At 51.7% G+C, this 14,870-nt stretch overlaps 5 protein-coding genes across 5 annotated transcripts; 3 read left to right on the top strand and 2 right to left on the bottom strand.

Annotated features, from left to right (window-relative positions):
- Window positions 1-225: 225 nt before the first annotated feature.
- HER10_EVM0011153 (cytochrome P450) lies at window positions 226-2,469 on the top strand (the record flags this gene model as incomplete). Its single annotated transcript, XM_035480591.1, has 8 exons — window positions 226-740; window positions 803-839; window positions 892-983; window positions 1,035-1,119; window positions 1,182-1,689; window positions 1,753-1,919; window positions 1,974-2,371; window positions 2,425-2,469. Exons 1-8 carry the CDS (start codon window positions 474-476, stop codon window positions 2,467-2,469), a joined length of 1,599 nt encoding a protein of 532 aa, XP_035335350.1. The 5' UTR covers window positions 226-473.
- A 528-nt stretch (window positions 2,470-2,997) lies between these two features.
- HER10_EVM0004070 (uncharacterized protein) lies at window positions 2,998-4,032 on the bottom strand (the record flags this gene model as incomplete). The annotated part of the gene is made up of 3 exons (XM_035473727.1): window positions 2,998-3,505; window positions 3,545-3,785; window positions 3,849-4,032. The coding sequence occupies 3 exons, from the start codon at window positions 4,030-4,032 to the stop codon at window positions 2,998-3,000; spliced, it is 933 nt and encodes a 310-aa protein (XP_035334849.1).
- Window positions 4,033-5,383: 1,351 nt separating this feature from the next.
- Window positions 5,384-8,383, top strand: HER10_EVM0011941 (uncharacterized protein; the record flags this gene model as incomplete). The annotated part of the gene is made up of 7 exons (XM_035481349.1): window positions 5,384-5,501; window positions 5,569-6,298; window positions 6,350-6,507; window positions 6,566-6,929; window positions 6,987-7,337; window positions 7,407-8,041; window positions 8,106-8,383. 7 exons carry the CDS (start codon window positions 5,384-5,386, stop codon window positions 8,381-8,383), a joined length of 2,634 nt encoding a protein of 877 aa, XP_035335413.1.
- A 252-nt stretch (window positions 8,384-8,635) lies between these two features.
- On the bottom strand, window positions 8,636-10,360 carry HER10_EVM0012974 (uncharacterized protein; the record flags this gene model as incomplete). The annotated part of the gene is made up of 1 exon (XM_035482348.1): window positions 8,636-10,360. One exon carries the CDS (start codon window positions 10,358-10,360, stop codon window positions 8,636-8,638), a length of 1,725 nt encoding a protein of 574 aa, XP_035335505.1.
- A 3,240-nt stretch (window positions 10,361-13,600) lies between these two features.
- HER10_EVM0012961 (Zn-dependent hydrolase) lies at window positions 13,601-14,479 on the top strand (the record flags this gene model as incomplete). Its single annotated transcript, XM_035482335.1, has 1 exon — window positions 13,601-14,479. The coding sequence occupies one exon, from the start codon at window positions 13,601-13,603 to the stop codon at window positions 14,477-14,479; it is 879 nt and encodes a 292-aa protein (XP_035335501.1).
- Window positions 14,480-14,870: the final 391 nt, after the last annotated feature.

Raw genomic sequence — 14,870 nt, 5'->3', positions numbered from 1 at the left:
TATCTTCGCCCCTCACCCCGCGTTTTTGTTGCCTCTGGCCCCTTTGTCCCGCGGCAGCGCTAATTCATACCCATCACATCTAATTGTTCTTCGTCCCGTTGATCGGCGCAGGGGGGTGTTGGTTGGGGAGAAGACAAGATGTGAGCCATGCTCACAGCCCACCATCTTTCTCTCTTTCCCCCGGCCGGTAGTTGAGCGGTTCCACCCGGTTTCGCAATCCGCGGGCAAGTTTCACGCCGGCTACTTACTAGTTTATGCTCGTAGTTCGTCTCCCGTCGGCTGTGGTGGTGGCATTCGTCACGGCTCGTGGCGGGGTCCCCAGGACGTACTCGGTGGTTGCTGTCAAGCTTGCAGCCAAGGGGACTTGATGGAGGGTACTGCGAGATTATATTACATCCTTATGTCCCATCTCTTTTTTGAGTCTAATTCTCTTGTCCGAGCACACCATCATCGCAACCCGTCAACCACCCAAGATGTCGATGTCGATGCTTCCCAACATGAACGCCACGGCCGGTGCTGCGGTAGACGGCGCCCTCTTTATCGAAGTAGCCCAGCGATGGCCTGTCGCCGCCACCGCCCTCTTTGCATGCGCTGTGGCATACTTGCTTCAAACAGTCTGGAAGAGTGATCCATGGGCAGATATTCCGATGGTAGGAACAGAGTTTGGAGGATCCGAAGCCCGGCGAAAGCAATTTATGAATGGTGAGGCCAGGAACCTCTACCTAAAAGGATACAGGAAGGTACGGCAGACAACAGCAAGTCCCAATGGTGTTCATTATGAGTTAACCGGAAATGCGTATAGTTCAAAGAGAGAGCTTTCCGGATCACCACCGCAAGGAGTAAGCTTCAGCCCCTCGATAGCAAAGATCACCTGTACTAAGTAACCCGCAGAATCGCCAAATATTGTCGTCGCCCCGAAGTTTATGAACGAGCTGAAGAGGCTTCCCGACGACGTCCTCAGCTTCAACCGGGCCATCGAAGAGGTCAGGCTAATAAGAACCTACAACAAAGAGGCAGCGCTGATGGATCTCTAGTCAATGCACGCGAAGTACACAGGTATAGACACCGATATCGCGTTGTTGCCCCATACCGTCAAGACTGCTTTGACACCAGCTCTGGGTGCGTCATATCTCTGTGACACGGTCTTCTAAGTTCCTCTAACAATTTTAATACCTATACAGTTCGACTCAACCCGATCATCGCCGACGAGGTCGTCGAAGCTCTGCGAACAGAGCTGCCCCAATCATGCGACTGGAGCGAGGTCAAGATCATGGATAAGATGATGCGAGTCATCGCCATGGCCTCCGGACGCGTCTTCATTGGACCCGAGCTCTGCCGAAACGAAGAATACTTAGACGCCGCGATAAACTACACCCTCGATCTGATGAAGGCCGTTAGAAAGGTTGCCGATATCGCTCCTTGGCTACGCCCCTTCTTGGCAGCAAGAACACCGGAAGTCAAGCAGGTTCACCACCGAATCGAGGAGGCGGACAAGTTCCTGAGACCTGTGGTGACCGCAAGGAAGGAGGCCGAGAAAAGCCCCGACTACCAAAAGCCGGACGATATGCTGCAATGGATCATGGAGTCGCAGAAGAAGTTTGGTGAGAAGAATGATAGAGAGCTTGCTAGGTACCAGCTGGGTATCAGCTTCGCTGCTATTCACACTACAACTGTCACCTCGACCAATGCGTAAGTATCCTGACACTGACGATAGCCAAGGTAATATGGATGACGCTGACTAGGTGAATCAAGTCTCTACACCCTGGCGGCTATGCCTGAGCTGATCCCCATGCTCCGGGACGATATCCAGCAAGCCCTGGCCGAGAGCAACGGTGTCTTCACCAGCGGCGCTATGCAGAACATGAAGAAGCTGGACAGCTTCCTCAAGGAGACGATGAGATACTACGCACTTGGTCCCAGTAAGTTTTCAGTCTTAACTGGTTAACTAGTTCAAAAACTAACCATCTGTACAGCATCATTCCAGCGCAAGGTCCTGAAGACGTTTACTCTATCGAACGGCCAGGTCATTCCCGGCGGATCCGTAATCGAGTTGCCCGTGATTGGAATCAACAACGATGACGAGATCTTCCCGGACTCCGAGAAGTTCGACGCCTTAAGATTTTACAAGCTTCGACAAGCCAAGACGGAACAGGAGACCGGCTCAAAACAGGCCGAGGTTGTGGCAAACGCCCAGTTCGTTAGCGTGGGGCAGACCAGTTTGACCTTTGGATACGGTCGTCATGCATGCCCAGGCCGCTTCTTCGCTGTAAACGAGATCAAGATGATCATGGCGACGACGCTGGCTAACTACGACATTAAAAACGTAGGGGATAGCAAGGAGCGATACAAGAACTTGGAATTCGGCGCGATAGTAAGTGGATTAGGACCCATCGTGGGAGGGTCAGCCTGCTAACATGTTTCTAGACTCAACCGGACCCCAACAGGAAGGTCTTGCTGAGGAAGCTTTAGTGATGACGGGACTTCATGATAGTCAATAATTTGTTTAGCAGTGTAAGGTAGCATATGCGCAATGCGCAACATGGTAATTGAAGACTTTGGAACTTGAAGCAATACATGTGGCCTGGATTCTCCTCGACTGACTGCATATCGCAAAAAAAAAAAAGGACTTTCTATACGTCTGGAACTGTCTCAATGAGTTACTGGTACATAGTTTGAGATCAATTTTGGTTTCTATCCCTATCCATTTACTCCAAGGCAGTAACGTATACCTTTTGTACAAAATTCCAAACCGCAAACCAAATACGATGTAATCCTACATGTTTCATGAGTCTACCCAGGCTTCGTCGCCAAATAACAAAGGGAAAAAAAACCCAGAAGGGCAGACTAAAAACAAAGAAAAAAGACCCCAGTCAAGTGACCGGATCATAAGCCCAATCTCTCCAATTCTCTTCGCTCGGCTTTCTTATTCCCGCTGGTGCTACTGGAAGCTCTACCATCGCCTCTCGAGTTTCTTCGACGCCATCTTGTTGATTTCCTTCACCTACGAAACCCCTGGTTACCGGCGGCTCCTTGGTAAGGCTCGTACCGCGGGTCTTGGTATTGTTGTTGTTGCGGCTTCGGGTATTGTCCGCTTTCCATCAGGTATCCCTCATTGAGGACCTCTGAGCTAGAGACTTGCTTTAAGCCGGTAGCCTGGTTGTTGATGACACGACTTGGGTGAAACCAGTTGAAGGCCATGGCTGTGATGCCCATCAGTGTCGCATCAAAGATGTAGATGTACATCTCCTTGGCCTGTAGCTCGCTGTCCTTGCCTCCCACGTATTCGGCAACTCGAAAAAGCGATCGAACCATGATGAGTAGACTGGTGCCGTAAAGAACGTAGAGGAGACCCTTCCATGGGGTTTGAACTGTAAGGGACTTTGGTGTGGGGTTGCGCGAGAGGCGGAGGTGGAAGACAAGAGTGACGATGATGAAGAATCCAAAGAACAGGATCTGAATGCAGAGACCGCCGACGATGATGTTTTCACCGAGCTTCACGTTATCGCTGTTTTTGGCAGTCGCCAACATGCCACCACCTCCAGACTGTGCGAAGAATGAAAGCACATCTCCCAGCACGAAGACCTTGGTCAACCAGTTGGGTCTGATCAAAGAGTATCCCCCGGCATCGAGAAGGTTGATCAAGCGACCGAGAACCATGTAGATCGACGCGGCGAATAAAGCGGGACCGAGGAGGAGAAGGATCGACTGGATGATGTAGGGGTTCTTGGTGTAATCGGGTGCTTCGCCCGCAGACATGGCTCGGCCAGCGTATCCAACTGCTTCAACTAGGAAAATGTTAGCCGAGTCATACTTGAGGATGGGGTTATGTTTGGACTGTGATAACTTACATATGCACCCAATCACAAAGGGAATAAAGTACCAAGTCTTGCGTCGACATAACTGCCAGATGTGTAGCATACAAGAAACCCCAAACACGATAATGAAGACGGTTGCCGCTACCATAGACGGCTCATAGTGGTAGAAAACGAAGCCAGTGGAGGCACCTTCTGTCGTGGTGCTGTTGTCCGCCATTGTGAAGTCCTGAGTCCCTCCTTGGCGCAATTAGGTACTATTTTGGCTTCAAATTGAGTTTGGGCGGGCCGAAAAGTTTAGCTGGAATGTATAAGCTTCAATCCCAAGGCGATAGAGACTGTGTTCCGTTCATGTAAAGGCTGTGGGCGGGCGATGTAGAAGCTTGTTGATTGTGTTCTATCATCATCCATAATCGGTCCAAAGACCTCGATATAAGTAAGTGTTTACGTTCATCTTTGAATTCTTCCCCTTTACCCCTTTGTGTTTGCATACGAGTGTTGCTGTGATGCAAAACAGCCTCAACACGAAGAAGCCCCCCCTGGCGCTAGGCAGACTGAGCCTCTGAGGGATGACATTTGCAGATTTTCAGATTGTACGCGGAGTATTAGTAGGGCTGAGCCACGTTGATCAAGCACTATGCGGCATTCTCCGTACGCGTATGATCCAAATCTAGCCATTGGCTAGAGGATGAAGCCATAAAGCCCGGAAGACGGTGCCTAATCCGGCGAAATGTGCAGAGTCTTTGCGGCAGTGGGGAGCGGTCCAAGTTTAGAATTCCAGACTAGCGACGGTTCTAGCGGCTCACAAGCAACGATCTATCCGCGGATTTTATGTTGGTCGTATACGCGTATTCGTCAGCATGAATGCGAGACAATGCGACAAGCCGCGGGTCGAGAGTGAACCAATGACACGTTTAAGGTTGTGCCCACTTACGTTGACTGATCATTAAGCATCGACCGGCGCCCCCATCGCGTATCGCGACAACAAGCCCACACCCATGAGATTTTTATGGCCCTGATCCGACGGGAACTTGCCGAGTCCGCGGGTCCTCGCAACTGCATAGGCTCAAAGAGCTTTAAAGTCTTTACAGACACGGTCTCTTTACGTGGATTCGCAGTTCGGCGCGTTGTGGCGCGGCTCAAACTACCGGCCCTACGAATCCTGGTCCCTTTTAGCACTCCCGTTCGGCTTTGCCTTACAGGCAACCCGAGTCAGGTACGAGATATGCGACTAAGGCTACAGACTACGGAGGGGTGATCTGGCGGCGTATGATGTAAGTAGTAGGCGGTAGCTGAATATTTGATAAATTGGTATGACTGCCTGGCTGAATTCCTCAAGACCCCTCCCTGGTTAGTGATTTCACGTTTAGGAATTGAGTTTTCCTTTGATCGTCTTGAAAACATACCGTGCTCTTGCCATTTTCTGCTCTTGATTGATTCGGCGGTCCTTCAACATCTTCCTTTTCGATACCCATTTCCAATTCTTCCCCGCCGACAACGTCTACTAAACGGCGGTTACTCCCTCCTCATCAACCAGATACCCACCCCTCAGCCTACTTCGAGAGTACAAGATGTCGAAGCGAAACACCATCAGGATGATAGAGGATGATCCCGTTCCTCAAGACTACCTCCCATCCTACGAGACGGCGATCAACGAGGGACTCCAGCAACATAGCGAAAGCGTCGGAAGTAGGAACCCTAGCCGACCCATCTGATAAAGTCTTTGAGTACATCCTAACCAAAAGAACCACTACAGCGGACGGTAGAATCAACGTGAACCTCGACTCGCGGCTGGCGACGACCCTCGCCCGCTTTGTTCCCGACTTTAAAGACCCAGCCCAACTCGCACAAGCAGCCGCAGCCGAGGGCCCCCCGCCAGAGTACTTTGAAGCAGCAGAGCGCTTCGCCGAGAAGAAAACGTTTCCCGTTAAACTCAACATCGTCATACAAGTCGTAGGAAGTCGCGGCGATGTCCAGCCCTTCATCGCGCTCGGAAACGAGCTCCAGACGTACGGCCACAGAGTACGCCTTGCAACACACGACGTCTTTGATGATTTTGTTCGCAAATCCGGCCTCGAATTTTACCCCATCGGCGGTGACCCTTCCGAACTGATGGCCTACATGGTCAAGAACCCAGGCTTGATCCCGAGCTTGAAGAGTTTGAAGGGTGGCGATATTCAGAAGAAGCGGAAGATGGTAAAGGAAATGCTGGAAGGGTGCTGGAGGTCTTGTATCGAGCCTGATACACAGACTGGGGCACCTTTCGTGGCGGATGCAATCATTGCCAATCCGCCGAGTTTCGCACACGTCCACTGCGCCCAAGCCCTTGGGGTTCCGCTACATCTCATGTTTACTATGCCTTGGAGTAGCACGAGAGCATTTCCGCATCCCTTGGCCAATCTCAAGTTTGGAGAAAAGGGAGTTGTTGACCAGATGACGGCAAACTTTGTGTCCTACAGTATCGTTGAGTGGCTGACATGGCAAGGGTAAGCAATTGTCCAGCTGTCTTTTGTCTCTCGTGCTGATGGTTATTACAGCCTCGGAGATGTCATCAACGATTGGAGAAGGACGATCGATCTCGAAGAAGTGCCATTTTCCGAAGGCCCGGTTCTCGCAGAGTCGCAGAAAATTCCATTTACATATTGCTGGTCCCCATCACTTGTACCCAAACCCATCGACTGGCCTGCCTATATCGGTAAGATTCGTGCATTGGGCAAGATTATTTGTGGAAATGGTACTGATCTCCCACATAGATGTTTGCGGCTTCTTTTTCCGTGAACCCCCCCAGTACGAGCCTCCCACCGAGCTCGCAAACTTCCTGAAGAATGGGCCGACTCCCATCTACATTGGCTTCGGCAGTATCGTCATTGACAACCCCGACGAAATGACAAAGATCCTCGTCGAAGCTGTCCGCGCAACGGGAGCTCGGGCAATCATATCGAAGGGCTGGAGTAATCTGGGAGGCATCGATGCGGATGACATCCTGTTTCTGGGAGACTGCCCACACGAGTGGCTGTTTGCCAATGTTGCGGCAGTGTTCCACCACGGCGGCGCTGGAACCACCGCTTGTGGTCTCTTGAACGGAAGACCAACCACAATCGTCCCCTTCTTCGGCGAGTGAGTACTTGAGATTGGTAAAGAGGCTCGGTCCAGGTCGAAACTAACAACTTTCAGTCAACCCTTCTGGGGAGACATGGTTGCCATTGCAGGCGCCGGGCCAAAGCCTATTCCACACAAGCAGCTAAACGCCCAGAACTTGGCCGACGCGATTCGATTTTGCCTAACACCAGAAGCCGCGACCGCAGCTGGCGAACTTTCGGCCAAGATGAAGACTGAGAATGGTGTGGCCACGGCAGCAAAGTCATTCCACGCAAACCTGCCCCTTGAACTGCTTCGGTGCGATGTTTTCCCCAACCAACCGGCAGTTTGGGATTTTAAGAGAGGAAAGAAGCAAGTCAGACTATCGAAACAAGCTGCGGGGATTCTTCTTGATCACCTCAAGATTGGCCAGAATAACATGTCACTGTGAGTATCAACGTCATTAACTATTATTCCTCCTCGCTTATTACATACTAATGGCACCCCAACTTCTAGACACGAGACGAAAACATACATCATCGAGAACCGTCGATGGGATCCCGTCACGGGCACCGTTTCCTCCTTGATGGGGGTCGGATACGGAATGGTCAAGGGCGCTACCGACATCGTTGTCAAGCCCGTCCAAGTCTACAACCAACGATCCAAGCTCAAGGCCGCAGAGATGGAGGACATTGAGAGGAGAAGCGCCAGAAGTATGTCTAGTCTAGACGTGCAGACACCGCCCCGGTCGCCGAGTCTTGCGCCCCCGCAATCCGACGCTCTCGATCGGCCCCGAAGCGCAGGTCGCGGCTGTGGGAGCACAACAGGTGCGGTCTTCAAGGCGTCGGCTTCCGGTGTTGGCACATTCTTCAAGTCTTACGGCAAGTTCTACCTCGATGTGCCGCTGGCTGTCACGGAAGGTCTCCGCGAGGCACCTAAGCTCTACGGCGAGAAGGTCGAGGCCCGCGCTCCCATTACCGATTGGAAGTCTGGCGCCTTGGTCGGTGGGAAGAATTTCGTGACCGGAATCGGAGGAGGCTTTGCCGACTTGTTTTACCAGCCGTACAAAGGCGGTCGAGATGGAGGTGCCGCAGGCGCAGCATTGGGTGTCGGGAAGGGTGTCATGAACATGGCGACAAAGACAGCATCAGGTATGTATCAGAAGGTATTCCTTCTTGCTTATCGACTCAAAGTGCTAACCTCTGGTGAAAACAGCCACTCTCGGGATTGTCGCCTACCCCGGCCAGGGAATTTACCAGAGTATCCGGACAGCAGTCAAGTCCAAGACCCGACAGAGTATTGCTGCTGCCAGACGAGTCGAGGGCGAATATCTTGCACGTAACATGGAGGTTGATATCCATCAGACGCTACAGAGGTTCGACGAGATTTGCCGCGCCAGCGAGAAGGAGAAGAAGGGCAAGGAACGTGAAGGTGGAAACTTTTTTGATTTTGGAAGGAAGGGAAAGGACAAAGATACCCATGCAACTTTTTAGACAGAGAATAGAGACTGGCTCACGATTTCCAAATTCAAGTGCAGGGTTTTTGGACTTGACAGTGATTAAGTGATCTATTCAAGGCCGGCTGACCGGGTATCAAACTTCGCCAGCATCACAGCTACCATCTAGTATTTAGATTACCTGTAAGAAAGTTATACGCGCACATTATTCTAGAATCTTTGTTGTCCAGGGTCTTTGCCCCCGCTTCCAAAGTCAGTCTCCCTCCATCTGATGACCCAATGACCTTGATTATCTCCGAGCCATAAACCTCATCTTCATAGGGTGTGCCGCTGGCACCTCTGCTGGAGGGTTGATTGGTGTGAACCCAATAGGAGGGATCTGATGAGCAGGGGGCGTAGCCTCAGTGGGAGGCGCCGCGTGGGCTGGAGGAGCAACTGCCGGGGCTTCGTGGACGGGAGGGACAGCGGCAGGTGTGTGTACCGGCATAGCCTCAGCAGGAGGTGTATGAACGGGCATTGCCTCGGCTGGCGGCGCTTGGTGAACCGGCGGGGCTACCGGGGCAGGGTGCGCGACCGGTGAAGGTGTGTGGACCGGGGGAGCCATGTTGTGGGCCGGCGGGGGAGCTTCATGAGCCGGTGGTGCTACTGGTGCCGCCGAGGGATGCACTGCTGGAGGTGGGGAGGGTTGGTGGCCCAAGACGGGGGCTGCAACTGTTGTTGCGCAGTGGCTGACCGTCTGGGTGACATGGACCGTTTGATGGATGACTTGGGGAGGTTGCGTTATGTGTACCGTCTGCGCAGGCTGAGGAACATGGATCGTCTCCTTGATGATGTGAGGAGGCTGCGTAACGTGGATTGTTTCCTTGATAACGTGGGGAGGCAAAGTGACATGAACTGTTTCCTTGACCACCTGCGGAGGAAGGGTGACATGTACCGTCTCCTTGACGACCTGAGGCGGCAAGGTTTGGTGGATTATCTGAGGAGGCAAGGTAACGTGTACTGTCTCTTTGACTGGAGGCAAAGTGACATGTACGGTTTCTTTGACGATTTGAGGCGGCAGAGGTGGCAGAGTCTCCTTGATTATCTGGGGAGGCTGCGTCACGTGAACCGTCTCCTTGATGACCTGAGGTGGTTGCGTGATATGGATAGTCTCCTTGACTACTTGAGGAGGCAAGGTGACATGGACCGTCTCCCGAACAGGAGGCAGGGTGACGTGAACGGTTTCCTTGACAATCTGAGGTGGCAAAGTCTCCTTGATGATTTGAGGAGGTTGAGTGATGTGAACCGTCTCCTTTATGACTTGCGGCGGCTGAGTGACATGAATTGTTTGCGGAGGAAGGGTGACGTGGACTGTCTCTTTCACCACCTGCGGAGGCTGAGTGACGTGGATCGTCTGAGGAGGCAGAGGAGGTAGAGTAACGTGTATCGTCTCTTTGATAACCTGGGGAGGCTGGGTGACGTGGATCGTCTCCTTGATGACTTGAGGAGGTTGAGTGACGTGGATAGTCTCTTTAATCACCTGAGGAGGCTGAGTGACATGAATTGTCTGAGGGGGAAGGGTCACGTGGATCGTCTCCTTCACAGTCTGAGGAGGCTGAGTGATGTGGATGGTCTCCTTGACCACTTGAGGAGGAAGAGTCTGGACCTCCTTCTTCGTTTCTGTGATATGTATTGTCTCCTTCACCACCTGTGGGGGCTGAGTGACGTGTACGGTCTCTTTAATTGTTGTCGGAACATGAACCGTGACGTGTACGGGTATCTTTTCGTGGACCGTCTCGATTTGGTGTATCGTCGTCGGGACGGGAACGTGGACTGTTTTCACTTCTCCCGGCAGCGTGACGTGTACCGTCTTGTGGATTGTTGTAGGAACATGAACGGTCTCGTGGACGGTGTGTACAATCGTCTCGGTCTTGGGCGGCTCGCATTGCTGCTGGGCTGGAGGCGCTGCTGGAGGGTTGGCGGCTGCCAGAGTCGACAGGGCGAGCCATGAGATGACTCCGTATCGTGTGAGCATCGTATCTTCGTCGAGTAGTAAGGACTGTTTGAATAGGACTTGAGATGATTGTCGTTATTGAGCAAAGAAAGAAAGACACAAGAAGGAATAAAGGAACGTATGAGGTCTGAACGGAGTCGAGATACCGGTCTCTGGATGGAATGAATCGAAGTAAACAAATTGTAACCAAGTGATGAAATCACGAGATGGCTACCACGAAACGAATGAAGAAGGGCGCGCGGGTGAATGGAAGAGGTGGTGACAGTCCTGCTGATCACTGCAGACCAAGAAAAGAAGGGGGAAAAGTCATTATATCAGGAGGGGTCTGGTTCATCGTCGCCTTGGCTGATGAACATGGCCCGCTGTCCGCAGCATCCGGTGCACGGAATCTCGGATGCACGGGTTGTTGTGATGGCACGTCTTTCTCGATCTAGGTCAGCTCTGGGCATGGGGCTGTTGGAGCTTGGTGTGAAGGAGGCGCGCGAGGTATCGTCATTCGTGGAGTGCTTTGACGAGGGCCCTAGGCGGATGTGTAAGAGACGACGCGGTGCTCGATGGTGTCTATGGTGATGTTGGACTCAACCTGGCGGCGGTGAGCGTGTAAGTCGAGATTGGGTACAAGTCGGACTAACAAGTCAGCTGCGTATGTCTTACCACCCAAGATGGGATCAAATGTCGCGCTGCCATCTGAAGAGTGATGGTACGGATCCGCAAGAAGGGATGAAAAACTAGGGACGCTTTGTTTTAGGTTTGCGGCTCACGCAGGGGAGTATAGCCAGGGCTGAACCTGACGAGCAAGTAAGGTTGAAGAACATCAGGGCACAGGCGGCCGCGAGGCTTGGCCCGGATGCACGGGAGGCTTGGTATGCTTGGGAGCGCAGGGGGTAGGTTTCCTCGCCTTTGTTGACCCCTTAAGATCAGAAGTTCTTGTCCGGAATCATGTGCTGCCGTTCGCGGGCACGATATCTCCTGGTTCTCCTCATGACTGAGCTGAAAAGATGAAACTTAGCATCGTCGGATGACTGTGGCTCTGCAAATGGCTTCCAAGGCAGGAGGTTCTGCAATGGCAAGTCGATGGCGATAATCATTCTCCCCAAGAGATCACCGTGAGAGAATGGTGGTTGGCCAAGGCTCTTGGTGTTCATGCCATGATGGACACATGGACAAACAGGTAGCAAAAGTTGTTAAAATCCGTGGTCCGCCACACAGCTTTCTTCTTCCTTTGCGCTTCTGAAGAGTGAAGTCTGGTATCGCATGAAGCCATACGGGAATGTTTTCTTCTCCACAGACATCCACCCCCACGAACGGAACCTGACACACGTCAACAGCCACTGCAGTCTGCTGCTACCCTCAGGCTTTCCGAGGACGAGACGAACGTGGGTGGTGGCGTTCAGGGATGATCGGGAAGCATGGTCCACTGCATTGCAACGTTGGTGGAAAGCTCACAAAGCTTGCGAGTCCCAAGCTCCTAGTGCGTGTGAAGGGCTAGTTGAATTCTCCAGGTTGGGCGATGCGAAACCCCCGCCAAGATTAAGCCCCTGTAAGAACCACAGTTGGAGATCGCGAGCAGACGTAAAAGTTGGGCTGTGCGAAACAAAATCAGGTCAGATTCCACTTGGAAGCCTAGCTGTTGGACCAAGCCAGGGCAGCAGGATGATGCCTTGGGATGGTTCCGAAGTTTCGAAAGACTGGCAAGGGGAAGTTGTCGTGGTGGTTAGCAGTCCAAAGAGGTTAGGTTGGAGAAATTGGAGGTGACAGAGGCATAGTTTGAGTTAAGCATTAAGGTTATTTTGTTAGTGACCTCATATGGGGCCCGTCCGCCCCCTTGAACGGTATCCTGGCCGCTGGTCGGCTTCGAGGTGACCCGGACCCCTTGCGAAGGCCACGCAGGGATCGAATCTATGGGATACGAGTCTCTTCGCGCGGTCTTACGCTATGGTTGACAGATGGAAATCAGTGAATACGACGTTGCTCACGTTTGCTCAATGCAATTGTTTATCATTAAAACCTGGTGAGTCCCTCGTTGTCTTACGAAACTCGGCTACTCCTACGCTTCAGATGTACGAGTCAGACGCCAGCAAGAATGGAGAAAGCTGTCATAACAGTCGAATTGATTGCGACGATGGACTGTCCAATTCAGCGAAGCCATTCCCGGACACGGTTTCAAAGCTAAGGTACTGCCAGGAAGTCGGATGATTGGCTTATGCTCGCTCAGTGGCAGCTCTTGTGCATGCATGTGCACTCTCTCGAGTATTTAAGTGCATGTTTCTATCACAACAGCTTATACGTGCAATTCTTGTTACATGCCTCAATTGGTAGTTGGGTAAGTGTATATGCGGTCCGCCTTATGAAAGTTTAATGCATTCCATAAACATGAGATTTCTCAATTCGAAAACTCGGGTCTTGCATATAGAGCCTTTCAGCACCTGGACAGGTGTCAACACAGTGATCAACCATGCGTCTTTTCTAACTTCCAGTCATCGCACAATCCCATGGCAGCATAACTAGTACTTTAGCTCCATGATGTGATGCCTTGTCCCGAAGAAAAGTGCTTGACCATTTACATGGTTCTCCAGAATATCGCTGTGAAGATAGTAACACCTCGAATATAATTTACATCAAGCTCAGCAGTGCTAGAGGTAACCTCGTGTTGTCTGAGGCTACCTTGTCATACCTAGCTCCGCTTCCAGCTCCCGTGTACCCCTCTCCAAATGTTACAACCAGGGGACGTGACGCATGGCGGGGTCGTTGGTCCCGGAATCCGATCCCCAACCCAATTTGGTAGGACGGGTTTCGGTATTGACGACTATGAACCAGAACTTGTATACGAATTATGTTCCTTTGCACACATGTGCCGAGCTGCCTTTGATCCTGCCTTTGAGAAATTGTGCCAGTGCGGCTTGTCAAGATGGTAGCTTGCTTCCAATGCTCTAATTCCTCACATAATCAACCCCGCTTTGACTCTTGGTCGCTAAGAAAAGCTGGTGACTTATCCGAAGTAACTTAACTGGACCACCCATCTGATCTACACTCTTATACTCAGATGAAAGGAAAAACGATTAATCAACATGCAGTATGCCTCGATCCTCGGTCGGCGTGATGGTTGTCTTCAACAGGCCTATGAGCTTTGGAGCTGGCTTCCTCCCTGCGAATAAAAGCATCAGACAAACCGCTGTGATATTTGGAACCACTGCGCAGAAGCCACTCGCATTGCTATAAACTCATCCATCACTCTGCTACAACAACCCGAGTCATATAAAAATGGCCGACTTGAGATCCGCCGTCTACGTCGCACCGCCGATTCCCAGCAAAGTTCCTGGCTCGAACGCAACCGCAACATGGTCCCCGATCTCATGCACCCTCATCTACTCGGCCAACGAAGCTGTCTTAGTGGACACGCCCATCACTATCAAGCAGACAGAGGAACTCATTTCCTGGATTGAGAACATTGCATCAAAGCGGAAGCTCTCATACATCTACATCACCCACGGCCATGGAGATCACTGGTTCGGCATACCTCTCCTACTAAAGCGTTTCCCAGAAGCCGTCCCCGTCGCTACGGCAGGAACCATCAAACACATGAAGCAGCAGATTGAAGATGGAGTTTTCAGTCAAATGTGGGAGGCCCGCTTCCCAGGCCAGATCTACCGCCCCTTCACTCTCGCCCAGCCTCTGTCCCCAAAGAGCGGCGGAAGCTTCAAGCTCGAAAACCGGTGGGAATTCAAAGCTATTGAGTGCGGTCATACCAACACTTATGACTCAACCGTTCTCTGGGTCCCAGACCTTAGACTCGCCGTCTGCGGTGATGTAGTCTATGGGCAGTGCCACCAGATGTTGATGGAAGCCAACACGAAAGCCAAGCGCGAAGAATGGATCAAGGCAGTCGAAATCGTTGAGGCACTTGATCCTGCTTATGTGGTGGCTGGTCATAAGATGGCGGGTGAGACTGACGGAATCTGGCACCTTGCTGCGACCAAGAAGTACATACAGGACTTTGGGAACATTCTCGAAAAGAACCCTAAGACTGAGAAGGAGCTGTTTGTGGAGATATTGAAGATGTATCCCGAGAGATTCAACCCGGGAGCCGCGCGTTTGAGTGCCATGGGTGCCTTCCAGGTTCCGAGGGAGTCACGTATTTAGGATGAGAAGCGTGAGGAATGATGTTAATTCAGTGACGGTTATCATTCCATTATACCTGCGTTAATCATTTTCGATTGGTATGTCGTAATGTGCCAATCATACGTTTTGAGGGTGAATGTCCGTCGCTACCTTATGCCACCGGAAGAACGAAATGCGAAAGCAGAATGGCACCATGTTGAGCTGGGTAGTGCGATAATTCGTATGCCGTTTACGCAAGGATTTCGGGTCAATATACCGACGTAAGAGCAGAAATACACCGTTGATGTGTGTTTGCAACTCAGGAGAACTTCAAAAGCATCATCAGCGCGTCTCTAACATCTGCTCCTTGCCACGTATTTGTGATCCCGCAACAATCACCGCCGCGAACCTCGGTGCTCATAGATCCTGTTTG

Source organism: Colletotrichum scovillei (genome assembly GCF_011075155.1).
Source record: "Colletotrichum scovillei strain TJNH1 chromosome Unknown Contig00004, whole genome shotgun sequence".
Lineage (NCBI taxonomy): Eukaryota > Fungi > Ascomycota > Sordariomycetes > Glomerellales > Glomerellaceae > Colletotrichum > Colletotrichum scovillei.
This window is presented reverse-complemented; position numbering and strand designations above follow the sequence as displayed.